The sequence below is a fragment of the Urocitellus parryii genome, chromosome 10 (assembly GCF_045843805.1).
Source record: "Urocitellus parryii isolate mUroPar1 chromosome 10, mUroPar1.hap1, whole genome shotgun sequence".
NCBI classification, from domain to species: Eukaryota; Metazoa; Chordata; class Mammalia; order Rodentia; family Sciuridae; genus Urocitellus; species Urocitellus parryii.
The window spans coordinates 106,824,065-106,850,676 of record NC_135540.1 but is presented as its reverse complement, the minus strand read 5'-3'; the positions used below and the strand labels follow the sequence as shown (position 1 = coordinate 106,850,676).

At 38.5% G+C, this 26,612-nt stretch overlaps 1 protein-coding gene across 3 annotated transcripts in view; it reads left to right on the top strand.

Annotated features, from left to right (window-relative positions):
• The window catches only part of Dcun1d4 (defective in cullin neddylation 1 domain containing 4), a 70,766-nt gene that overhangs the window by 28,964 nt on the left and 15,190 nt on the right, over window positions 1-26,612 (top strand). For all 3 annotated transcript variants that reach the window (XM_026386633.2, XM_026386623.2, XM_026386613.2), the window contains exons 4-8: window positions 2,543-2,657; window positions 6,073-6,164; window positions 12,810-12,880; window positions 16,910-17,001; window positions 24,386-24,494. In XM_026386633.2, the coding sequence (XP_026242418.1) occupies window positions 2,543-2,657; window positions 6,073-6,164; window positions 12,810-12,880; window positions 16,910-17,001; window positions 24,386-24,494 (479 nt within the window). The remainder of the gene's footprint in view (window positions 1-2,542; window positions 2,658-6,072; window positions 6,165-12,809; window positions 12,881-16,909; window positions 17,002-24,385; window positions 24,495-26,612) is intronic.

Genomic DNA, 26,612 nt, shown 5'->3' with positions numbered 1-26,612 from the left:
ACTTTTTTTCTGAAAGGATAGGTCTTGTTAGGCCCCCGGGAAAGGTAGCTGGAGGTCATCTTGTTTTACTTACATGGAATCTGGGCTGAGAGAGCAAGCTTCTTGAGCTCAGGGGCTGGTAGAAACAGGCTCTGGGCTGTAGCCCACTTGGGTGGTCATCTCGCCTCATAACAGAAAGGGTGTTTTCCCCTGGTATGTCCCTAAAGGCTATCACCAAAGAAACTTAGCATAGTGGTAGAAGCCTAAATGTGACCTGGGATTCAGGTATAGCCCTGATCATTGCTCTTAGCAGCCTTATAACTTCAGCTACTGAGAGCCCTCTCCTTGTCTTCAGAGCAGGTGTCCTTAGAGAACGCTGCACACATACCCTGTCCACTTCCTCACCTCACATCCCTCCCCAACCACCTTCATCTAGCCTGCTCTCTCCAGGTCCATCTCTGTTGTACTTCATTGTTAAATGCAGTGTGTGCCTTCACTCCTTACCTGATGGACCTCTGTGCAGTATTTGAACAGTCCCACCTTGAAACTCTTTCTTTGGGCTTCCAGGACATCATAGAGGAGAGGAGAGCCTGGGTTTTCTCCCTGCCCAGGTTGTCACCTTCTTTTCTAAGCCCCTTTAGTATTCATATTACCCATGGCTTTGCTCTTAGTTCTCTGCTTCTCAGTCTCTACTTTCTTGCTACCCATCTTTTCATTAGTGGGACCAAAATAATGTAAAAAGAAAGCTTATTTGAGGCTCAGGATTTCAGAAGTTCAGTCCATGGTCAGTCAGCTCCATTACTTTGGGCCTGAGATGAGACAGAACATCATGACAGAAAAGTGTGGCAGAGGAAACTGCTTAGCTCATGGCAGCAGGAAGCGGAAGAGTGAGAGAAGAGCCAGGGACAAGATACAGTCCAGCGTCACATCCCCAGTGACCTACTTCCTTCAACCACACCCACATGGTTACAATTACCACCCAGTAGTTCATTCACATTATTAATCTCAAATGTATTAATCCACTGATGAGGTTACAGCTTTCATAATTTAATCATATCACCTCTGAACATTCCTGCATTGTCTAACATGTGATTTTTCCAGGGAACTTTAAAGATCCAAACTATAACTGTCTTTGAAGGAGTGGTAGCAGATAGTAGCTGAGAGCTGGCTTTGCTGTAGGGCTTCTTGGGTTCCCTTACACTTCTGCTGCAGGTACCTAAACACAGTGCTTGCTTTGGTACCTATGTATTTACTGAAGGATATTTTTCTTCATGAATATCCTGAGAAATATCACTGTCCCATTCTTCAGATTACAATCAAGGGACCCAGAGTAAGTTAGCAATTGCTGCATCATTAGCAAAGAGCTGGCAATAGTTCATTGAGTGCAGGTTGCCAAACTCCAGCAGCATTCACATGCTCTCTTGTTTTCATGGCTCCCTGAGAGTCCAGGTCCCTCAACCAAGAGCCAAAGAAAGGGGGAGGGATGTGGGGACCAGAATTCACCATTTTTTGCTTCACAAATCTTGAAAAGTCACTTGAATGCCTCAGCCTTGATTTTTTTCCCATCTCTTAAGTAGATAATTATCTTTGCCCTGCCTGTCATTCAGGGTTATTGTGGGTACCATATGACATATCTGATGGCACTTGTGCCAAAATGGGATATTTAATTATCTTATAATTGTCTTGCAATTTATAATGGTTTAGGACAATCTGAAGCAAGACCGCTTGAGTTTGAATCCCAGTTTTACCACTTTAGCTTTCTCTGTTTTCTTCCCTGTGTGAGGCAACAGTGGTCCTTTCCTCAGCAGCTTGTTACGAACTTACCTGAGTTAGTATCTGCAAAAGTTAAGAGGAGGACAGACTCCCAGTGAGTGCTCACTGAGTGTTCTTTGCAATTCTTATTGTCTATTATTAAATTTTAATACCTTTTTACCAAACGAAAGCTTTGCTTTTCTGACTGTAAACCCTGACTGAAAAATGGCAGAGTTTTCTTCAGGTGGCAGAAACAAGAAAAGTTATTGTGAAAATTTTGTTCAGGGTCACATCAGATTCTGCACGACTCGCCCCCCCCTCCCCCGAGCCACAATACCCCAATCTCTCCCCTCTGCCAATCATTTCCCTTGTAGCTTGTGAGCGTTAGGATTGATGTGCTTATATGTATTTTAGAGTCATGGTTCCTGATTGAACTGACCTTGCCTAATGAAATAGATAAATGCAATAGCAGTGCATTTCTCTTGAAGGAACATTGACGTGTAAGAGAAACCAAAAGTTTAGGTGATTTCCATTAGTATTTCTGGAGAGTAAATTAAAATTGAGCTTGCTTCTATTTCTGGTATGATTTGGGTGGTGAGAAGTAATCACTTGTTTTGTGTCATTGCTAGGTTTTTTCCTTGACTAACATTGTTTCAAAGAGGATTTACAAACCATTTTCTCTATAGTATTTACTGATAACATCAAACCCTTCACAATACAAGCCATGGCTGTTTTTAAATTTAGCAATCCTACAGTTTGTAGGAGTTCCTGTGCAGCATGTTTTAATTTATATTCTGAATTTTCTTTATAGGAAGCCTGCGGTCTTGCAGTTCTTCAGACTGCTTTAGTAAAGTGATGCCCCCAAGGAAAAAGAGAAGACCTGCCTCTGGAGATGATTTATCTGCCAAGAAAAGTAGACATGATAGGTATGGTTCAGAGACTGTAGATTCATATTAATGACATGCATGTTGAAAATACTGATAGGGTCTTCTTAGTGTGTAGATGCCACCTGGAACATTGTTTTGATTCTGCCAGATGATCTTTCAAAGTGAAATTATTTAATGATGCTTATTTTTATGTATTTTTATGTCTGGTTTTATAAAACAGAAACAAAATAGATAATTTGAGTTTTTAGAGATTAAAGTTTTATCTCAATTCGTGGATCCATTAAAACTGGAGTAGCAGTAGTTTCTTTCCTTTGAAAGCCTTACTGTTGGTGTCTCATGAGGACCACAAAATTGTCTGTTCTTTTATAGTGTCTCACCCTCTGACTACAGCCACAGGGCTGGAGCAATGCGCCTGTACTGTGTGTTCTACACTTACCCAGAATGTTAGCCACATGGAGGTTTATTCTCAGATGGTTGAGGATTTGACAAAAACCATGAAAAACTAGACTGTTCAAACCACTTCCCTTTTACACAAGTGAACTGTTAATTTTGGTGACTCCAAAGGCCTGTTAAATGTTTATTTTAGGCCTGTTAAATGTTTAATCTTTATTGTCTCACCTTGATTTTAATAAGCAATTTTTTTCCTGTGTTTTTCTTTTTGAGACGGGGTCTCACAGTGTTGCCCAGAGTGGTCTTAAATGTCTGAACTTAAGTGATCCTCCTGCCTTAGTCTGCCAAGTAGCTGGAGCTACCAGCACATGCCACCAAACCCTTATCTCTCTTTTTTTTAAACAATGTAAAACATCGTAGTCTAATCTTTTCTGTCTTTTCTCGTCTTTCCCCATTCTGGCTCTGTGGGTCACTTCATTCAGCCTAGAATTTTCACATCTTAAATTGAGGGGATTTAGATGAGATTTTTCTGTTTCTTCCTTGCTGTGATATATTTGCTACAACTCAGTTGGAGGAATACAGAGGACTCTGAAAATGTGAAAATAATGTCACTATTCATATTTCAAATGAATAGAAAATATTATGTAAAAAAGAAGACAATTTAGAAGATAATCAGTAGCAATGTGTGGGTTTTTTGTTTGTTTGTTTGTTTGTTTTGTTTTTGTGTGTGTGTGCGCGTGGCAGTACTGGGATTAAAACCAGGGGCACTCTACCACTGAGCTATGTCCCCAGACCTTTTAAATTTTTTTAAAATTTGAGGCAGGGTCTCACTAAGTTGCCCAGGCTGGCCCCCAACATGGGGTCCTTCTGTCTTAGCATCTTGTTGCTGGGATCACTCATAATCTTTAGGACAGTGTTTTTTAGTTTTGTTAAACCAGGTTACTTGATGTCTTCTTGTCAGTATGAAATGTTATTATCAGGGAATTATTTAATTCTAATAACCACTTAGCATTTTGTGCCTTTGTAATCCTTGTTATTTTTTTCACCACAGTCTAATATAATTTAATATGATAAAATCAGATTAAAAACTGGCAGTTGAAATTTCTGAATTTTTAGTCTTTTTTTTTTTTTTAAGCCAATTTATTTATATACCTTAAAGTTCATACATTTTAAGTCTACAAAAGTGGTTTCTTCTTAGCTGAGTTGTGAACATCATTACTGTAGTCCAGCTTGGAACATTCCCATCAACCCAGAAACATCCCTGATGCCTAGTCACAGCCACTCCCGATTCTATTCACTGCCCCATGCAATGCCTTTGATCTACCTTCTATCCCTGCAGATACATGTGCTTTAATGGACATTTTGTGTAAATGATGTTTTGTATCTCACTTCTTTTCACTTACGTTTTTTAGGCATGACAGTGTAATAATAGCAGTTATCCATATTTTATTCATTTGCCGAATGATATTCCACTATATGATCTTGGTCCATTTTTTATGTAGAACATTTTTAAGTAATTCAGAATCAAATATTATAGTGCCATACAAAGGACTCCAGGTTTTGACTGCTTATAGGCTTTGAGCTATGACAGGAATGTCTGAGCCCGGGATTAAAGATCTGTCTTAACCCTTGACCAGTATCTACCTTTATTTCCAGGTAGTATTCCCATGTTTTATAGGAAAAGTTATAAATTGTGGTTTGCAGGTTTTTTTGTTTGGTTGATTTTTGGTACTAGGGATTGAACTTAGTACTTTACCACTGAGCTATATACCTAGCCCTTTTGCTGAGTTGCTGAGATGGGCCTTGAACTTATGATCCTCTTGCCTCAGCCTTCTGAATCCTTGGGATTACGGGTGTACAGTACTGCATGTGGCTATGGTTTACAGTTTCAATTACTAAATATCCTTATAGCTGTGTTCCTTTTTTGTTTCTTTTTTTAATAAAAACCAGGAATTTCTATTCAGAGGTTTATACAGATAATCTGATTGTGTAGGTCAGGAGTAAATGTGCACTAAAAAAAGAATTTCATCTTCTATATTCTTATATAAATAAAAGTTATTTATAAGTGTTTTTAACCATAACTCTCTAGGTAATTTATATACAAATAATAGATTCAAATGTCTATACTTATACTTTTTATATGCAAGTCATGATTTTAAAACCACTGCCTACTTACTCTCCCCTCTCTAGTGAGGAAGCTCTAGGTCCTCCATCCCTGGTAAGGAGTAGCAGGAGCATTGGCTGTGCTTCCTGATTCAGTTCTCCAGCTTAGGCTATGTGGCCACAGTGTGGAATGTGGGAGCTATGCTTCTCTCTTCTGAGGCTTTAAGACTTAACACTAATCAAGGACTCATCCAAGATAACTTTTTCTTGTCAACCTTATGATTGAATTTTTTTTCCCCCTTGGAAGCTTGAACATGAATTAATGTTTCTTTGTACTTGTTAAGTGTGCTCTTGAGTTGTCTCTTATTGACAGGTCTTTCTTACATCATGCTCTGTGCTCAGCCTGACTTGTAAGACAGAAGTCAGAACTTAATGGAGAGTTAATGGAGAGACACAAGTGATTTTTAGGATCATTAATTGAAGAAAACGCCTTAGACATTTGTTGCTGTGGCTTTTTTTTTTTTTTGAGAAAGAATTTTTTTAATATTTATTTTTTAGTTTTCGGCGGACACAACATCTTTGTTTGTATGTGGTGCTGAGTATCGAACCTGAGCCGCACGCATGCCAGGCGAGCGCACTACCACTTGAGCCACATCCCCAGCCCCTTATTATCATTCTTTAGTAAGTTCTAGCTCATGAGAAGAGAGTATATCACATAAATGTACTTCTTACTGATTACTTGTTCCTCAGCAAAAAAATCTCATTTTGTGTTAAGGTGTATGACCATATTTTAACACCGTAGTTAGAAAAGCTGCTGTTTGCAAATCCAGGGAGTAATCTGTTTAAAATACTTAAAATACTGATTGAGTGAATGTCTTGTTTATATAAAAGTAAAAATTATCTGCTACTTAAAAGAACTCAGTATCTTTAAATAACTTACAACTACCTTTTCAATTTCTAGCATGTATAGAAAATATGATTCAACTAGAATAAAGACTGAAGAGGAAGCCTTCTCAAATAAGAGGTGCTTAGAGTGGTTCTATGAATACGCAGGTGGGTAATCATTTATATCATGGAAGACTGCCCTTAGGAAAATAAAGAAGTGCCTTAGAGGAGGTTAAAGAATTTAACAATTTTTAAATTCAGTGCTTGTATGTTGTGTATTGTGTTTGTGTCCCTGTTGAAGAGAGGGAGAACGGAAGGGAGGGATGTAGTTGAAACAAATCACTAAATGTCCTATTTATAGTCAGCAGCTAAGCCAAAGAATTCAGAACATTAGAAGGGAACTGAAAAGATGAAATGCACTTGGGAGAAATACTTTGGATTGCTAGGAGACCTATTTAGAATTCTGATAATGGGTAATTATTTGATTTAAGCACTGAAGTTAAAATAAGCTTTGCCATGTTGATTCCTTTTGTAGTACAATGGAATTTCTTTATATTAAAATGTCTCTATTTTGAAAGATCATTTGGCATAAAATATTTGTTTTTTCATTTAGAATGTCTTAAATTTAGTTTTGCAACTTACTATAATTGGTTGGATATTTTAATATTGTAATCTAGGACTTGTATTGTGTGAATGGTGTAAAAAAGAGAAAAGGAAACATTTTCAGATGAAGTTGAATTGTAAGCTCTTTAACCTTTTTTCTTCCTCATGTTTTTCATTCCCTTTTCATAACAGTTCCAGCAACCTTCAAACCAATTTTCCTGTTATCAGTCTCTGTTCTAGACCAGGTCTCTTGTCTTACTTAAAAATAAATAAACAGAACAGAACATTCATGTCATTCTCTAACAATATCTGCCCTGAAACCCTCCTGCCCTCTGTTTAGAAATTCCTGCTACCTACAGGATAAAAGACAATTCTGTCCTCTTGCTGGAAGATTTTTCTCCACTTTTCTATCCAACAGTAGTAGTTCTGTTTAGTTCTGAAAAACCTGCATTGAGTTCTTATTTAATTCTTAGTATTGTATATCTTTTAAGCCCCTTAATTATATTAATAACCCTCTTTTTCCAAAAATTAGGACTTTGTTTATAACTTATTTTGATCCCTTTTTATTGAGTATAAAAATGAAGATTTTTCTCCTTGATCTTATCTGGCAATTTTTTCCTACCCTCACTATCCTTTTTCTGATGAGCCTTTCCCCTTTGGTTACAGGGGTTGGTCCAGAGGGACCATATTTTCTGGGAGGGGATTTTTAGATTTAAGCTGGGAAACAAATGTCCCCCCCCCCCCCAACTGATGAACTTGAAAAGCTACATCCCTGATTCCTCTAATTTTCTTTGGATTTTGGGAAGTTCTTCCCAGTATCTTTCTAGTAAATTCTCCTCATTAATTAGATTCAACTGGATTTTGTTTGTTAGGGCATGGACACTGTACATACACTTACATTGTATTAGAATTTATCTTTTCATGTGTACTTCCTTAGGTCATGAGTCTCTTGAAGACATTTTGTAATCCTAGTAAAAAGTACTTGACACTTTGCCAAGGGTTCAGGAAATGGGTCCTGAATAAGTGGAGCATTTTTCCACTGAAGGAAAATTATGAAGATTTTTTGCTTTCCAATATTGATTCACATTTATTTGTATGAAAATATAGTATAAAAAGGAAATTTTTGATAGAACCCCACCATAGTAGCACAGCTATTTTGACTTTTTGTGTCTTCCTTTATAGGCAAGTATAAACTGTTTTCTTTAAAAAGGGAATAGAGTGGAATTTTCCTTTTGCTTTTTTCTGACTGAAGAAAGGTGACATTTTGAAAGTAAAAATTAAGCCACATTTTTTAGTTTCCTTGGGATTCTTGCTGAGTGACTCCTTGTAATTCATCTCAGCAAAACGTTTCTATGGATATGGCTGTTCCTGAGTTTTATACCTACCCTTGATTTTCTTTCATTTTTTTTCCTTTTATCTTATTACTAGGGAAATTTGCTTCAAATTGGGAATCACTGAAAGCTCCAATTACTTACTTTTACTTTGAATATCTCAAGCACATGAGTTGAAAGTGTGGGTCAGTATTATTTAAGAGTAATGAACTGTGAGAAAAACCAGGATAACTGACAGAATGTGCTGTAGCTGTAGCTGTGATCTGCTGGCTGTTTGGTTACCTGAGGAAGGCCCAGGTGCCCTGGCTGTGTACTGTCTCTAGGAGAGAGCCAGCTGGTTTGAGCTGAGAATAAAGGGTGACTTCGTTATGCTTTTACTGGGGGGCAGGGATGTGGAGCCTGGGGTCCATCACTCAGTTCTTTCCAGAGTTCTCAGTTCTATTTGTCATCCTGCCTCCTGATTTCCTTGGCTCTTGCAGCCTGCGCCCAGCCTGCCTCAGCTTCAAGTTAGCTGGTTCACCCCAGCACTGCTTTGCATATTCTGGAATGTAGCTTCTCACCTTTCAGAATCCCTATCAATTCAATTGTGGATTCTCAGAAGATTGATAAATAAAGCCCTCCTACCCCTTTGTGGGGCCTCTACCTGCTCTCTCTGATTGTATGTTTTACTCCCTTTTCTATCTTGGTACTTCACTTCTCTGTAATTTGAGATAGGATTGTCTGGGAGGTCAGGATCTGTGTTGTTTAGACCTCCATGTGAAAAAGGAAACCCATTTATTTTCGTTAGAATGAAAATAGCCAGTTTTACATAAATTATTTATCAAGTAATTTCCACTCTGAAATACATCTTAAGAAAAAGAAGTTAAGCCAAATACACAAGTGCCAACATTGATTTTTAAAGTTACACTAACACCCACATACATAGGTCATATTAGTTCTGCAAGCCCTGACTGTAGTCCCTCCATCCATTTTAGATTAAGTTCTATAGCAGAATTCTCTTTTGGTTTACAAAAATGAGATCAGAGACTAGGAACAGGTGCTAAAGTTAGGCATTGACAGTTGCAAAAAGTGCCAAAATGGTCTGATAATGAAGGAAGAGATGTATATATCACATATATAATTATAGTATAATTAATAAATATAAACATGTTATAAATGGTACAATAAACATCATTTTGAATATATTTTTTTAAAAAACTACCAAAGAAGACCCTTTTGCCTCAGTGACGCAGCCTTGTGTAATAATGGGAACTTCAGCATAAAGGTCTTGCTGGACTATTATGAGAAAGTTACGTTAATACCTACTTACAGTGGCAGGAAAGTGGGAGTGTTATTGATTTTTTTCCAGATTTTTGTTAGTATGTCTGCCTTTCCAAATGTATCTCTACTGTCTTGTCACTCAAGGCATTCCATAGCTCCTTGCTTTAAATATACTTTTTTTTTTGTCTCTCATACTCCATTTTTTGACCACTTTATGTTATCCAATAGCATTCATTAGCTTGATAAAATTATCATCTTAATTCTACAGGTGAATTGATATATTGCTATAAATTTGCTATAAAATAGAATTAAGATCCCAATGACCAGTATCATCACAACTAGATTTAAATGTATGGAAAAGATAAATAAAAAAAATAAAGAGAGAGAAGTGATAGGTGGCAAGATTATGGGTAGATTTTAAATAATGTTTATTGATATTTAAAATAATGTTTGTTTTAATATATTTAGGATAAAATATACTTTTGGTAGTATAAACTCAGTTCTTCGTAATATGGTCAAAGCACATATCTTCTTCTCCATGCCATTATGTTCCTTTTTATCACAAATTTGTTATTTTGATACCAAAAAAAAAAAAAAGTTTTGTTGTACATATTCAGTTCTGTTACCTTTTTCTGGGATTTTTGTTTTTTCCACTTTATTTACTTTTTTGATACTGGGATTGCACCCAGGTGCACTTAACCACTGAACCTTTTTTATATTTTGTTTAGAGACAGGGTCTCACTAAGTTGCTTAGGGCTTCGCAAAGTTGCTGAGGCTGGTTTTGAATTTGCCATCCTCTTGCCTTAGCCTCCTAAGCTGCTGGGATTACAGGTGTGTGCCACTGTGCCCAACTTCCTCTTTATTTTTTATATATTTTTTTCTATATATTCTTAGTTTTCTTACCTCAACCATTAGGGAAGAATCAATTAAAAGTTTGTTTAATTTAGGATTTTTTTGGTATATTAATACATGAACATAATGCCCAATTTCATTTTAAAGTAAGCAAAAATTTCTGAAAAGAAGGTGACACAAGACTTTCCAGCAAGTGCTCAAGGTGATTTTTATGTTTATCCTTCATTGAGAACAGCTGCCTTAACATTTTATTGCAGTCCACTTACTTCTCTGTATTGAAAGTAATTCCATGCTTTAAGCTCCATGGAGAGCAGGAGCCATGTTTTTCCCTCTTTGTCCTCTAGGCAATTACCACAGTGCACACTCCAGGATGTGTCTAGTTAAAGTTAACTAAATAAAACAGTAAGATGGTACATTTTCTTGGACTTGACAACTTGCTAGATCTAGAGGCTAAGGAAGGATTGTAGAGTGTGATCTTGGTTTTGGTTTCATCATTCAGTAAACTTTTATTGAGCAATGCCAGATGTTGAGGTTGTGGAAGGAGTAAAACAGCAGTTGCTCTTGAGGAATTCTAAGATAAATACTGAGGGCTGGCACTTTTTGAATGCAGGATGCTAAACATGAGAGACCATTCACATCATTGTATGGGATCACAGAGGACTGCCTGTTTGGGTCCAGTCTTAAAGGTTGAATGAGGTAACCAGGGAAGATGAGGAGAGGTGAGGAAGAGGATAAGAGGGAGACAGGCCAGGGTACAAAGTACAGTATGGTGAACTGCAGGTCAGTGGGTGTTTCTGGACCTTAATTTTTATTCATTCAGCAATTACTATTTGGCTAGAAAACTTGCTTTTCAGGTAGGAAAAAAGGAGGCTGAAGAGGAAGGTTTTCTAGATCATAGAGAACCTTACTTGATGTGCCAAAGACTTGGACTTTATCTTAGGCAATGGGGAGCCACTGATGCATGGGATTTCGTTTGGGAAAGAAGATCTCCTGTTTACAGAATGGATCAGGGATTTTAAGAGAAAGAATAAGCCCCCACCAGGGGGGTACAGGAGAGATACCATTAAGAATATTGAGCAGTTAAATTGAAAGTTCAACTAGTAATCAATTGGCTATGGACAGTGTGGGAGAAGAGGAATATAGGATGACTCCCAGGTTCTCACTTCTGTTGGTGCCACCAGTTGGGACAGACTACATCAGGATAAGCAGGCTTGGCTGTATTTTATATGGATAGGTGATGGGCTCCATTGTGTGAGGTGGTGTTTGAAAGTGAAATGCAGTAGAAGTGGGATTGGGGCAGAAGAGAGGTCTAGTTATGGCAGTTAAACAGGAGGTGGGGGTAATCAGCCGGCATACAGCTCAAAAGTAAGGGGGGCAGTGCGGGCTAGAAAGAGACGTAGGTGGTACTTAAAAATCTCAAGAATGGTTGAAATTTCCTAGAGAGAGTGTACTAGAATGGACTAGAAAAAGTTTGAGGATGGAACTCTGCACATCAAATTTATCAAGTTAGGAGAAGCAGAAGAAGCCAAAAGAGGAAGGAGGAACACCAGATGAGAAGGCACTTAAAAAGCCATGGGAGGAGACAGTTTTGTGGTTAAAGAACCACTTCAGATTTTCAGAGATTGTAAAGAGGTTAAATAAAGAATGAATGAATGTATTTATTAGACTTGACAATTAGGGGGTTATTGGTGATCTTAGAGGAGTGTCAGTGAAAAGACAGAAGTAGAAGAAAGCAAATTGCAAGACTCAAAAAATGAATGGGGGAGAAAGTAGAGATGCAACATATGAGCAGTTCTTCTAGAGGGAAATAGAGCTAAAGCTAAAGTAGCTTGTTGCCTGTATCAAGATCAAAATAACTACAGACATCTCTTACTTGATGGGGATTGGTTCCAGGACCCCTGGAGGTACCAGAAATCACAGTGCTGAAGTCCCTTATATAAAAATGACACAGTGTTTGCATGTAATCCATGTGCTTCCTCCTGTATACTCCTAAGTCATCTGTAGATTACTTATAATACCTAATACAGTGTAAATGCTATATTATTAGTAGTTATGCTGTATTATTTAGGGAATAATGATAATAAAAAAGTCTATTAAGTGTTTAGTTAGACACAAGGGGAGTTTTTTTGTTTTAATATTTTTGATCCCCAGTTGGTTGAATCCACAAATGTAGAACAAATATAGAAAACCAACTGTACTTGATTGTTTATTTCTGTGTTAAAGAAACATTTGTTTTCCAGTTAATTTTGTAGAGATTACTATGTGGTTATTTGCTGTGTTCCTAATAATTATTGTATATATTGAAATTATTACCAAAGTAAGAGTGGAACTTTTTTAAGCATATTCTATAAAGGACATAGTGATAGACTGTGGTTATACCAAGGGCTGGGAGTATTGCTCAGTGGTAGAGCACTTGCCAAACATGCATGAGGCCCTGGGTTCCATCCCCAGCACTGCAGAAACATAATCTAACAGAAATAACGTAACAGAAATCAGTCTTCTGGGCATAGTGGTATGTGCTTATAATCCCAGCTGCTTAGAAGTCTGAGATGGGAGGATCATAAGTTTAAGGCCAGCCTGGGCAAATAGACTCTGTAGAATCTCAAAGATATAAAGGATTCCAGAATATTTTTCATTTTATACTTGATTTCTTTCTTCCAAAAGGAGTTAGGGCCTGTTAGTCTTATTCAATGATGATGTAATATTTCTACAGTAGTAATCATGTGCATGGTCAGATTTAATTTATGTAAGATTGTATTCATTGCAGGTACTGATGATGTTGTGGGTCCTGAAGGCATGGAAAAATTTTGTGAAGACATTGGGGTTGAACCAGAAAATGTAAGTCTAACTTACTGAGTTGTGTGACTCAGTAATTTTTATTACTTAAATTTTTTGTTCCTTTACAAATAAAACAAAAATACAGAAATAATGATAGGTTAGTTTTTTATGAGGTCACTTAAGAAAATGTAGTTTGATTTGTAAGTGGCATGGTGTAATGATGGTGATTTTTTTTTTTCCCCTCTAGTTTAACTTCTTGTATCTAAAAGGTACAGTGATTAAGTAATTGGATATTTTAAAAATGTGTGGGCATGTGTACCTATAATGACAGAGCAACCGGGGAACCAAGTCACTGCATGCTGTGTACCTTGGTCCCCCTCAATAGTTTTTTCTATCTAATGTAGAGTTAGTCTTAAACTTTGAATAATTATTCATAAAGGTTTTGAGTAGGTTGTAATTACCATGAATTTTTCACAGATCTTTTACTTCCAGTCGAATTTAGCTCAGAAGGTGACTCTTTTTTTAGTATTAATGCACTAGAATATTTTCTTTACAAAGATCGGAGTTATTTTATATGCTTAATTATTTTTGCCTAATTCTTAGCATCTTGTAATCTTTGAATTTTTTTTATGTTTCCACAAAATATCTTTTAACACTAAAATGAAAAATTGTGCTCATACACGTGCTCTGGTTCATAAACAATGCAGTTCAGTTTTAAACACGCCCCTAGTTTAATAAATGTATTCTAAATAAATGTATTATCTAGAAAAGCCTTCAAGAGGTCATCCCTTCATTCAGACTTTACAAGAGGTGTCGGTCCCATGCATATTTGTTGTGCTCTTAAAACTGGGAATGAGACTTGACTCTTTCTTTAGATTTTTTTGTACCTTTACCATTTTTGTGCCTCTGTTGTCCTCTGCCTCTCACTGTCTTGCCTCAAATAACATTTAAATTTTCCGAAGTGCCTTTGGGATATCTTTTTACTCGTTCATGTGGATTTTTGTCTTGTATTTTAGTGGGTTCCAGTTCAGGTAACTTGATAAATTATTCACTTTGGCATAAAGGTTTGGGGACCACTGACTGGATCAATAGTATTTTCCCTGATCTAGTCCATGGACATAAAAAAAAAAAAAGACCATTTCACCAACTTTCAGAAGTAGATTTTCTGCTGGAAGGTGGGCTAAGCTTGATTATTTTCTAACAGTGTTATCAGGGAATGAGTTGGGCCTGGCTGGGGATCTAGGGGTCCTATCCAGAAAACAGAAATGGGCCTGGTGATCAGAGGAACCCACAGCAGGCCCAGGCCTGAAGTAAGATGAGATGGAGACCAGAGTCAGTTTGTAGGTATGTGTAAGATTATCTGAGCATTTAATCTCAGAGGCAAGAAAGCGTGCTTCGAGGGAGTAATAACTACTCAAAAAAGTTATTATTGCCATTGGGGTTTTTTTGTTTTTTGGTAATTTGATTTGGAACTCTTTAGAATTCTGTTTCAGTAAGAAGAAAGCCTTGAAATGTAAATTCATGTTGACGACTAAAAGACCAAATTCAGAATATTGTTCTAAGTATATATTATTGTACTTTAGTTCCAAGATGACACCGATAGAAGTTAGATTATTTTATATCATTCCTAAGAAAGAAAAAGTGTGGCTAAATAAATTTTGATACGCTGTTAATTGTGGATACATCCCAATTTCAGAGACGTTAACATTTGAAAAATGAGGTGACAGACGATGCCTTGTCTTCACTGAAGAGCAAGCACTTTAAAAATATTTAAAACCCTCACTTCGCCTTCTTCATAGCTTATGAAATTTAAGCAGGCCTATAAAATTCTTATCTACTTTGATTTATGAAGCTAAGGGCAAAATCCTTTATTTAAGGACTTGGCTTTCTTGTCTGTGAGCTTGAGGAAGTCTGCTTGGTGAAAGGCGGTTTCCCTGTGTGAATGCCTGCCTTGGCTGGTTGGCCTTGCTTCATGCAGACTTGCTGTTTTTGCTTCTTCACCCTCACACTTATTGTTTTTTAACTTAAGTTTTAAAATGAAATTTTTAATCTTTCTAATGAAGGGCTGAGTAGTGATAAAGCTCATGAACTTACATAGTATGTGTTAGGAAATGTGGGCTAGTTCACATGGGTAAATTGATGTATAGGAGTCAGAATTCTAAGAAATGTGAGGGCTGAGGAGAAAATCCATTGCTTTGTGAATAATTTAAAGGACTCATAACCCCTTTTTTAGGGGAAATTCTTCTTAGTGCTGATTGGTCTCTAAGTGACTTTTTAAAGAATCTTTTTAACAGTCATTACTATTATCTGCCTAATAATCTAGATTTTTTTTTAAGTCAAAAAACCCTAGTGACTTAAGAAAAACTGTAATGTAGTCATTTACTTGATGAAAGGTCCTAGAAATACAGTAGGTTCTTACTGATAAAATTTCCCAAGTGGAGAACCCTGGAGTCAACACTAGTTGAAGGCTTTTTCTTAATCCCTCAGGCATCAGACACAGCTGGGGATTTGCAGCTTGAGGACTAGCCTGTGGCCAACAGATAAAAGGGCAGATCTTTTGCATCTTCTGAATACTCCCTAACCTGGAGTTTTTAATGTACATGTAGGCTTTCAGAGGCTCATTAAATCATCTAAAATTGATTTTCTAAATGACTTCTTGCCTCATTATTTCATGTTTTTATATCACTCGAATTCCTTTCACCACCACTGTCATCTGATTCAGTTGGACACATGGATGATGGTGTGGTGGTTTGGGGTTCTTTTTCCAGTTCCGGAAGTGACCCCTTAGAGTCTGTGTAAAGAAAGCACATTAAGAAATTGCAAGTATCTTGGTTCCTGGCTAACTGCACCTTAGAAACATGTATTTCTACCCAGCGCCTTTTTCTGCAACAACTGAGTGTCCACCAACTATGTATACCTGGCTCCGGTCTAGGAATTGGGTGTATAAATGACTGTCCAGAGATGGCCATCCCAGTAGAGTGGCAGGATGGTCCTAAGAAGGCCTTGTCCCTCTTGTTTACCTTTTTAGGAATGATATGCTTGCTTAGTTGTTCCTTACCTTTCCTTGAGGTGGATGAGAAAGAAGACTTCCTGCTCCTGCCCGTCATGGTTGGCTTCAACTCTGTTCCTGTGCAGGGCTCTGGATAACTTGAAACTGGGTGCTCTTTTGAAATACAGGCTTGTTTTTACACTGCAGGTGTCTGGTATAACTTACCTTTGTTCTCTGTGCCATCTTTCTCTTAAGTAGCTGCATGAGATATTGCTAAGCAGTGAGTAACATAAGCTGAGTTGTCACAGTTCTTGATATCTGCAGAATTTTGGAAAACTCAATAGAAGCAAGAATGGCACTGAGGGATTAGTTCCCACTGGGGAGTAATTGGGCCATCCCACTCATCCTGGGCTTATTCCAGGCATAATGCTCTTTCAGTGGAGTATCTTGCTATTTGAAGATGGTTTTCCCCAGTGTATATGGCCCAATTCACAGACTTAATAAGTATGTGTGGTACAGTGTACATCTCCAAGCAGCCATCTACCTTTTAATTTTTTTTAACAGTATTTTGGACCTTGCTATTTCACTTAATAAAGCTTGAAATTTATTCCATATTTGAACAGTTAGCTCTACCTCATTCATTTTAATGGTGTTATATTATTCCTTTGATTGGAATATATTTAATGAAGAAGTGTTTAACCAGCCCCTCATCAATCAACACTTGGCTGTTTCAACCTTTTGTCACTACAAACAGCGCTGTAGTAAGTATCATTAAATATGTATCTGTGTGTACCTGTGCAGGTATATCTGTGGAATACTGAGGAGAAGCTGGGTTTAATTTGGGTAGATCCTGAGGAATTGCCCTCTGGTGAGGTTGAGCACTTTCTACTTGTACTGTAAGGCATCACGAGAGTACATGTTTCTCCTAGGCTCTTGTCACAAAATATTTTATCAAGATTTTTAGATGTTTGCCAAACTAGAACTCAGTTTTGAAGTTTTTCTGTTCAATTTCAATGACTAAACCTTTGGGACTAGCAGCATTTGGCAGGATGCTGATGTACTTAATTGCTGAAATTTAAATTTGTCTTTTGTTTTAATAGGTAGTTATGCTGGTCCTAGCTTGGAAATTGGATGCACAAAACATGGGTTATTTTACTCTACAGGAATGGTTAAAAGGAATGACTTCTCTACAGTAAGTTCTGAGGGTGCCCTAGTGGGGACCCTGCCATCCCCAGGAGGTTGCCTCTTCCCTGGGACTTCAGGGGATAGTTGAGTGTATATAATTTAAAATTTCCCAATGGCCCCATTAAAAATGTAGAAAGAAACAGATAAAAATAGCTTTAATATATCGTACTTAACCCAGAATATCCAAAATATTATCATTCCAACATTTATAAATCAATGAGATATTTTACATTATTTATTTAGAGTATAATGTCAAAATATACTCATATGATATGTTTATGGTCCACCTGGTCGGTTTGTATTAGCCACATTCCAAGCCCTCAGTAGTCACATGTGTCTGTTGACTACTATATTAGATGGTGCATGTTTGGAGCTTAAAAAGAAAAGGCTTATTATATAAGCATGTCTCTGGTTTTTAGTTTAAGTTGAGTGAAGTATAACTTTCTGGGTAAAAATACTCATTTTAGTTCTAGGCAAAATTAGAACTTCATTACTCTAGTGATTAAAAAATAATATTTTTGTTTGTGTTACTTGGCCCAGAAAAAGAAGAAAAAAAAATTAGTGGTTCTATGTATTCATCTGTGCTTATCTATGTGTGTACTTGTATGTGTGTGTGAAGGTTTTCATTCAAGAAACTAACTGTTCTGATATATTATGTCTTGAAGGATGCAATTGGGGTGAAGGCTGAACATTTCAGATGGTATTGAAGATCAAATGCTAATTTTTAACCTAGTAACTTTCACCTAAAATACTTGGAATGACTTTTCTTTTTACTTTAACTAGGAATAACAGACCTTGATTTTTACTTGAGTAAAGTTGGAGTTGAAATGGCTTTATGATTTTATTTAAATAATGTTTGAGTTTGTCAGCTTTTTTTTTTTTTTCCTTGTAGTGCTGGGGATTGAACCCAGGGCCTTATACATGCAAGGCAAGCACTCTACCAACTGAGCTATATTCCCAGCCCTGAGTTTGTCAGCTTTTAATATCGATATTGTCTTGTTAATGTTGGTAGTGCTTTACTTGCATTGCACTTGAGTAGTTCATGAAACCTTTTTACTGTTTTCCATTTAAGCCTCAGGGCTACTTTGTGAAAAAGACAGGTCAGGCTTCATCCAGAATTTTTTTTACAAATTAGGAAACTGAGCATAGGGAGGCTAGTGACATAAAGGTAACAGAGATGGGAAGAAAACTCAAAGACTTTTTTTTTTTGTACTGGAGATTGAACTCGGGGGTACTTGACCACTAAACCACATCCCCAGCCCTGTTTTTTATTTAAAGACAGGGTCTCACTGAGTTGCTTAGCATCTTGCTATTGCTGAGACTGGCTTTGAACTTGTGATCCTCCTGCCTCAGCCTTCTGAGCCACTAGGATTACAGGCATGTGCCACCACGCCCAGCTGAAAACCCAAGACTTCTGATTCTTAAATCACATTCTTCTTCTTACAATACTGTTTGACAGCAGATGATTTTTAGGTAAAAGCCCTAAATAGTAGTTCCTGTCAGCATGCTCGAGGATTGTAGGATTAAATTCTCTGAAATCTCTTTGTAATTATGTTTGTCACATTGGAGAAAACATCACGTTATGATTTGAAGCCTTAGGATTGTTTTCCTCACTGCCTTTCTGGCTAGAACATCCAGTGGCTGCTCTTTATTGCATGTCTTTGTGACGACAAACGCTTGGCCATATTAGGATTTTATTTTAAGCCTTCAGAGGCAGCACCATCAACATTTTTCAGGTCCATTTTCATTTGTTTTAAGAGGGTCTGATATCCATTTTTTAATAGTTTTAAGCTCTTTTTTACCTTTGTCTTTACAAAAGAATATTATTGGGTGTCAGGACTTGCCTGTGTTTTAAGGGCCACATTTTTATTGGGCTTCTTTCACAAAAGAGGCAGTTTCCTGGAGGAAGTCTGCGGCTCTATTCTGAAGGCACAAGACTCTCCCACAGGCTCTTTGTCAGGAATTCTTGTTATGATGTGTGATGCAGGTGGTAGTAGGTGGATTCTCACAAGTGGCTGCTACCTGGTCTTTTTAATTTAGCCTGATCCATTATATATAGACATACAGGAATCTGCTTTCTGTTTGTGATATGAAACTCTGAGACTGTTTCCTTATCAATGAGGTGGAGATAATTACTTAGAATGACCTTTAAGGTTCTTTGTAGTTTAAACAATTTCAAGAACCCCCCCCCCCCAATCCTCCCTAGATTATTCACTTGCTCAGAAAATATTTGAAAGGCAGTGATATGCCAAGCAGAGTATTCTAGACCTGGGGAAACAACCTATGAACAAGACAAAGTCTGTTAAGGGCAGGGACATAGAAGCAGTGTTCAGGTAAAAGATCCATAAGGAATAGGCTTGTTTTTCTTACGCTAATTAAATTAACTATTTAATTATGCTAATTAAATCAGCCTGTATATTTAAGGTATGTGTATCTAATAGATAAGCAAACTCAGGTGATTTACACTAAATGGAAAGTAGTTCATCTTTTGAATCATCTGTTTTGTCTGCCATTTTAGATTTTCTGATTTTGCTCAAAGCTAGAATTAATGTATATATGATAAACCTGTATTTATATACATTAGTATATGTCTTAGATGATTTGGATTACTATAACACAGTATTTTCAAGGGGATGAGGATGTTAACTCAGTGGTAGAGCACTTGCCCAGCAACACAAAACAAATAACAACAACAACAATAACCAAGAAAAAAAGTGCTTTAGACTGGGTGACTTATAAACAACAGAATTTTATTTCTCCCAGATTTGGAGGCTAGAGAGCCTAGGTCAAGGCACCAGCATTCTGGTATCTGGTGAAGGGCCATGTTTTGGTTCATAGTTGGTGTCTTCTAGGTGTATCCTCACACAGTGAAGAGGTAGATGAGTTCCCTCAGTTCTCCCACTCACGAGGGCTCTTCCCTCATGACCCAGTCACCTCCCAGAGGCTCCACCTCTTAGTACCATCACCTTGGGGATAAAGATTTCCACATATTAATGGTGGGGGGAAGGGCAAAGATTCAGACCATAGTAGTACATTTGCTTCAAATGCTGAGTTTAAAAAGGAGGTGGTTATTGTACAGGGGGCATGATAGGAATAGAAAGGCCATGTATTTTGGAACTGGAGCTTAAGTCAATTTTGTCACTTCTTGGGTGTTTCTGCTAACATTTCCAAATTGGGAGGGGAAAGTGACAACATGTGGCTTACACCTGGGTGCTCAAAACAGTCTCCTTGATGCTATCCGCAAGAATTGCCTGCTGCTCCCCAACACTACCCCTGCCCCCAGGCCTGTCGGTGTGGAGCAGGTGGTGCTAAGAGAGGATGGGGAAGTAACAGCACCTGGCTGGCGGGCACATCCATTCCTCTTGGCCCAAGAAGGCACAGCACTGACCGTTTTATTTACCACTGTGTCCCAGCATGCAGGTTTACCATATGAATTAAGCTGCTGTGGAGGGTGGGGTTTAAATTTAAGGAAGAGTGGGAGAAGTGTAGCCGACTTGGGGTAAAACTGATGGTGGGCTGGAGAAGTACCTTTGGGCTAAGTCAAGGGGTGGGAGGCCTTTTCCTGGGTAATAGGGGAGACCACTTTTGATTTTATAACCTTTGAGGATCATTGTGCTGATGTGTCATTTCTGAACCTGTTACAGCAGCATCATTCATGGAAGAAATGACCCCATATGTGTGTATGTTTTGTTATGGGAAATGATACTCCTTCAAAGTGTGGCACAGTCACTCTGACTTCTGTGACTGTTATTCTGTAGGGTACACTGAAGCACACAGGGAAGAAAACTGGGGTTGAAGAGATAGCTACTTTCCAAAGGTCAGGTCTAGGGCTCTTACTTGAACTTCACCGTCATTTCTTCATCGGCTGTTAGCTAGAATAAAGTCTGTCGAAGGTGTCCTTGTTGCATGGCCACTAGATGGCAGCCTCTAGTTCTGGACAGTTGACTCAGCAGCCTTTTCTCCATCGTGGGGGGTGAATCCAGAGGCTCTCTAAAGACATGGACAAGGCCCACTGAGAGCAGATTAAACTCTTTAATGGCAGTGTGCACTCTAACGCCATGTAACCACCCTTACTGGGTACTGAAGTGGAACCCTGTGCATTTTATGTTTAAAACATGAAATCTCTTCATTGCCTGCACTCTGCACAGGGACATCTCTTCCCAGGATTGGGGTTTGGTCCCAGACTTAGCTGCAGAACTAACTTCATGATTCACCTTGCAGCAGTGCCCCAAAACCTGCAGCTATTTTATTTTCTTTTTGCCATTTAGTAGTTACCTCCATGAGAGGTCCCTGCTCTTCAACCTATGAAAACAAGCAGCTGCTCATTGCACAGGACCAAACTAAACTGTCAGCCCAGTGGCCTGTGGCCTATGGCTCTGGTCCTTGACCTTTCTAGTGAAGAGCAGGGGCTTAGTGTTGCCTAGCTTCTTTCCTCTTTGACCTTCCTTCATTATTAGTAATAAATATTATAATTTATATATAACATTGAGTATTTGCTGCTAAGTAATCCCTGCTACTGCTCCACCTCCATGACTTTCTCCTGCTCCCTGCTTTCTTGTATGTTTTTCCTAGTCCCTTTTGGTCCTCATTTGGATTCTTGCACCAGGTCTTTTACTAGGCTTTCAGTATCTCTTCTTTTTCTTTCCCAAATCCTCTTCCACAAGGGTCTAGAGTAGCCCCTCAGGATTGCAAGCCTGATCTCCCATGATTGGAGGTAGCCTCCATGGTTTCTAGGATTTATAAAAAAGCCTTCACGTTGGATCACAGAAGCTCTTTATAGTCTTACCCCCTACCTCCCTTGCAGTTTCTTGTTGTACTACTTTTCCTCCTATTCTTTCCACTCCAGCCACAATGGTTTTCCTTGAGACCTGTTCTGCCGCTGGGCCTTTGCACATGCTTTTCCTAATATCTAGAGAGCCCTTACCATCTCCCCCCAAACACTTAGGACCTGTGTGTGTGTTTTACCTCTGAGCTTATATGTCAACCCCTTGAAGAAACCTTTCCTGATATCTTCTAAAATACTCTAATGTTTGTTTTCCAACATCAAAAGGAAATAAAGGACATTCTAAATTATTCTGTTCCATTGAAATTAAAATATTTAATTTTGGGCCTTTAGACAGTTAATCCTCTTTTGGCGGGGAGGGGTCCCAGGGATAGAACTCAGGGACACTTGACCACTGAGCCACATCCCCAGCCCTATTTAGTATTTTATTTAGAGACAGGTTCTTGCTGAGTTGCTTAGCATCTCAATTTTTGCTGAGGCTGCCTTAGCCTCCTGATCTGCTGGGATTACAGGTGTGTGCCACCTTGCCTGGGAGTTTATCCTGTTAATATAGTAATCGTGAGGACTTGGTAGTTAGCTACAAAAAAACCTTTGACAAATTTATTGCTAAAAATCGAATGTGCCCTATTATTAAACATATTTTAGTGCATAAGGTAGGCAAATTACTTATTTTGATAATACTTCCTAAATGTATTATCTACTTTTACAAGTAGGTAAAAGTTCTATAGAAAAACACAAGCAACTATATGCAGTATTAAAAAGCTTTAATGTTGCTAGTGAAAATGGTGATTCTTGGTTCTCATTTTTAAGGGCTGCATATTGCAAATAGTTAATTTGTAAAAATAACCAATTAGTCTCCCTACTTATGAAAAGTGGACACCAAGCCCGTCGCAGTGGCGCACACCTGTAATACCAGCAGTTCCTGAGGCTGAGGCAGGAGGATCACGAGTTCCAAGGCACTTCAGCAAAAATCGAGGTGGTCAACCACTCAGACCCTGTCTCTAAATAAAATACAAAATAGGGCTGGGGATGTGGCTCAGTGGTCGAGTGCCCCTGAGTTCAATCCCCCCAACCCCCACAAAAAGTAGACACTGTTACCTACTGGTAAAAATAGGTTATGGTCACCAGGGTTTCCTGGAGAATGGCTGGTTTTAAGTCTGGGGCAGGCAAAGAACAAAGCTGGAACATCTTGTTCCACAAAGCAAAGAAGTGCTCAGAGAGTGGTTGTGACATGTTAGGGGAGCACTGGAGCCAGTTTTAAGGGGCCACTGCCCAAATGGGGACAGTTTATACATCAACAAAGAAAAAAAGTGAGGGGGGGGGCAGATCATTACATAGTGAATTAAAAGGAAAACAATTTAAATGTAGAAAATAGGAACAGTGAGGCATAGAGCTCTTTATAGAATTGTAGCCAATAAAGGTAGAAGGATGATAGATTAGAAAGCCGCCCATCTTGTATCTAAGGATGTACTAATTGATTGAAGCAGGTACCAGCAGTGAATGCTAAAACCACATGTATTGTAAATAGAGGAGTAAGTCTCCCTCGTGGGGTCTTTAAGGATCATTCCAACACTGCTTCAGAAACTACTGGGAGAGGCATGATTCATTATACTTCCCCATCTGGAGAGGAGATAGGCGCACCACAAAGGGGCCATAGGGGAGGTGCTCTCAGGGAGTGGGCTTGGATCCATGCGCAAGTGCCTTCATTGGGGGCGAAGGCAAAACACAAGCAGAAAGGAAGAGGGAACTTCATTGGTGCATTTCAATATCACTAGGTCAGTTGAGGAGACCAGGAAGGGGAACTTGTGGCAGGGACCATCTGTGTCACATCATGCACCTGGTCTCCTGGGCAGACTATTAACAGTCTTTTTGTGGGCATGTCGGGGCATCAAGAAAATTGAAGTTTAAAAAATTTACACATTGAGCAAAATGTTGGGGAACAAGACATTTAGTCTCAAGGTGTCAACCCACAGAGTACTTAACACTCCAAAGGGAGACAAGTACCTTTAAATGAAGAACCCGGTAGACATCACCTTAACCATCAACTTAATATCAGCAGTAATGAGAAAGGCGACAAGATGAGCCTCCCCCTGGGGTATCCTGGAAGGACACAGTGCGACATGGAGTGGTCCTGTCAAGTGTTGAGCCTACACAGAATTGTGGAGAAATTACCTGACAAATTGATGTGCTATAAAAATAACTGGTCTGGTCTCTTAAAAAATGACAGTCACTGTAAAGGAAGTTTGGAGAACAGTTGGTTAATGTGCATGTGAACTATATGTTAGCTGAGAAAGTGAAAGTGATAGACTGAAGAGGGGTGGTACTATCCAAGTGTTTAGTGGGGCAGTGGCATTATGTTTGCAGCTTCCACACATATAGAAAATAGTGCAGAGGAAAACATAAATGTGCCAGAAATGGGTGTGGTAAGGAGGTGCTTATTTACTATTCTATCAACTTGTCTATAAATATGAAATTTATTTTTAAAAAATCATTTTTGGGTATGTTCCAACTTAAGGTTTTTTTTTTTTTTCCTTCCTTTGGTGTTGTGTTTTATGTTGTCCCAGTTTCAAAACAAAGATTGTAATTTGCTGTTTTCTTTTTTCCGTAGATGTGATACAACAGAAAAACTCAGAAATACTTTGGATTATTTACGATCATTATTAAATGATTCCACAAACTTTAAGCTTATTTACAGATACGCATTTGACTTTGCACGGGTGAGTTCTCTGGAGCCTATCCAGATGTTTCCTTCTACTCCCCCCCCCCCACTTTTTATTGCCTTTTGAGGTTTGTTTTTCCATACCACAGCAAAGATCATGAAAAAGTTACTCCCAGGATGCTAGTTAGTATTTCTTTATACATGTACAATTTTAAAAAAATAACTGATGTGGGTAAAGATTTTGGTATATAAGCAAAAAGCTATAGTGGCAGACCTTGACCTTTACTAGCTCTTGTGATAAAGGTAACATACAGCATGTGATAAACTGTTTTAAATGTCTCTTAGGTAAACTTGAAAAAGCTCTTCTCATAGAATGATAAACCTTTGCCCCTCACGGTACTAGATAGAATCAGCTAACCACATCTAATCTAGTTTCACTTGGTGCTATCATATTATTTAGAAATTGTGTGAATTTCAAACAGCTTTTTTCCTGTTTACTACATAGTGAGTCAAGTCCACGTATGTGATAGCAGTGGTTCTTTGGTGTGAAGTAAGGCTTATGATTTGGCCTGGTCACCATAGGTAGTGAATCCTCAGGCACCAGTTGGCATTGTCATTCAGACACAAGCCCTTACAATTAAAATTTTTTCTATAGTGATGTTTTCTGTAGTCTGTGTGTTTAGTGGATTTGAGTGACTAGACTTTCTTGATTGATTGCATTCTTCTTCTTCTTCTTCTTCTTCTTTAATGCAGAGAACTTGGTGATGAGTTATTCTTTCTTCAGCATCATCATTTTTTTTTCCACTTTTTACTCTTTCTGGCTCTGCCAATTTAGTACCAAAGGTTTAATCCATGGTGAATGCTGATGCTTCTGTAGTAACACATTAGTAGCTCTCTGTGGTACCCTCGGTGCATTTTTCCTTTATTGCAGCCTTCTAATAAAATCACAACATGCATGGAAATACATTGATGCTAGAAATAAGGTGAAATTCAGATGTAGTGTTTGACTAAATGGTACCTGATTGTATATAGAAGTTAGTTGCTGTATGTTTTTAGAATAGATACTAGTTTCTAGGATTAAATAGTTCATTACAAGAAGATTGGTTTTCCTCCCCTTCCATAGTCAGCTGTTGTTTATGGTGTGGGTAGAAGTCCGTTTAGAAGCATCATATTTCCTACACCTAAGTCAGCTGTTTTCTGAATACTTTGTTTGGAGGGTGGGTCAAAATTCTCCCGGATAGCTGCTATGCTTTAAGATTCACGTTGTTTTACTCTTTTCTGACTTCACCCCATGGTGGCTCATCTTACAGGAGCTCTTGGCCTACTCTTTCTTGATGCCACTGCAGCCTCCCCTGTTGAGGCCCTCGTTACTCCTAACCCGCACTCTTGTATTTCTCCTGTTTCCATGTTCTTTCACTTTTCATCCAGCATTCACATCAGTAGGGTGTCAATACTCTTCCTTCACTCATCCTGTTCCCCAGAGACTTCAATAACTTCCCATTGCCTTTATGTGACTAGACTGGTATTTACAGTCCAGTTATCCTCATGGCAGCTCTCAGGGACAGCCAGAGATGGTTTCATGCACTTCACAAGGGAGGGAAGTGGGCCGTAGAAAAGTGGAAGAATTTGATGCTGGTTACCTTGTTGGTAGACAGTAGATCCACAACTTAAACCAAGGTCTTTTGACTTCAGGTCTAGTCTGTGGCTTCTTCCTGGGCCTCCCAGTCGAGTCCCAAGCTGCTTCACCTTGCATTGCCTGTGTCATGGGGAAATTGTATTAGAGCCTGATCACTGAGCCTGCCCCCTGGCCTCTCAGCCTTTTTGCTTTCTGCCATTGCTTATCCAGGGTCCTTGCCTAGAGCCCTGTTTGCACTGTCATGACTTGCTCTATCTCCAGTCTGTCTGGGTCCCAGCCACATGCTTTTGCTCTTAGGCAGCCTCCCAGATCTTCCTGTCTTGGAAGGCTCTATTGTCTTCCGTTATGTTACCCTAATGTCTCCTCTGCATGGCTTTGGAGTTTGGTACAGGCCTTCATTTTTCCTGATTGGTTGAGAAACTGTGCGTTTTCTTCTTTCATTTACCAACAACAGCCAGCACAATTCTTTGCTTTTAAGGAGGATTTCATTAAAAAAATTTTGTGAATTAAGCCCTTTTATGTAATGCTGAAAACAGCCAC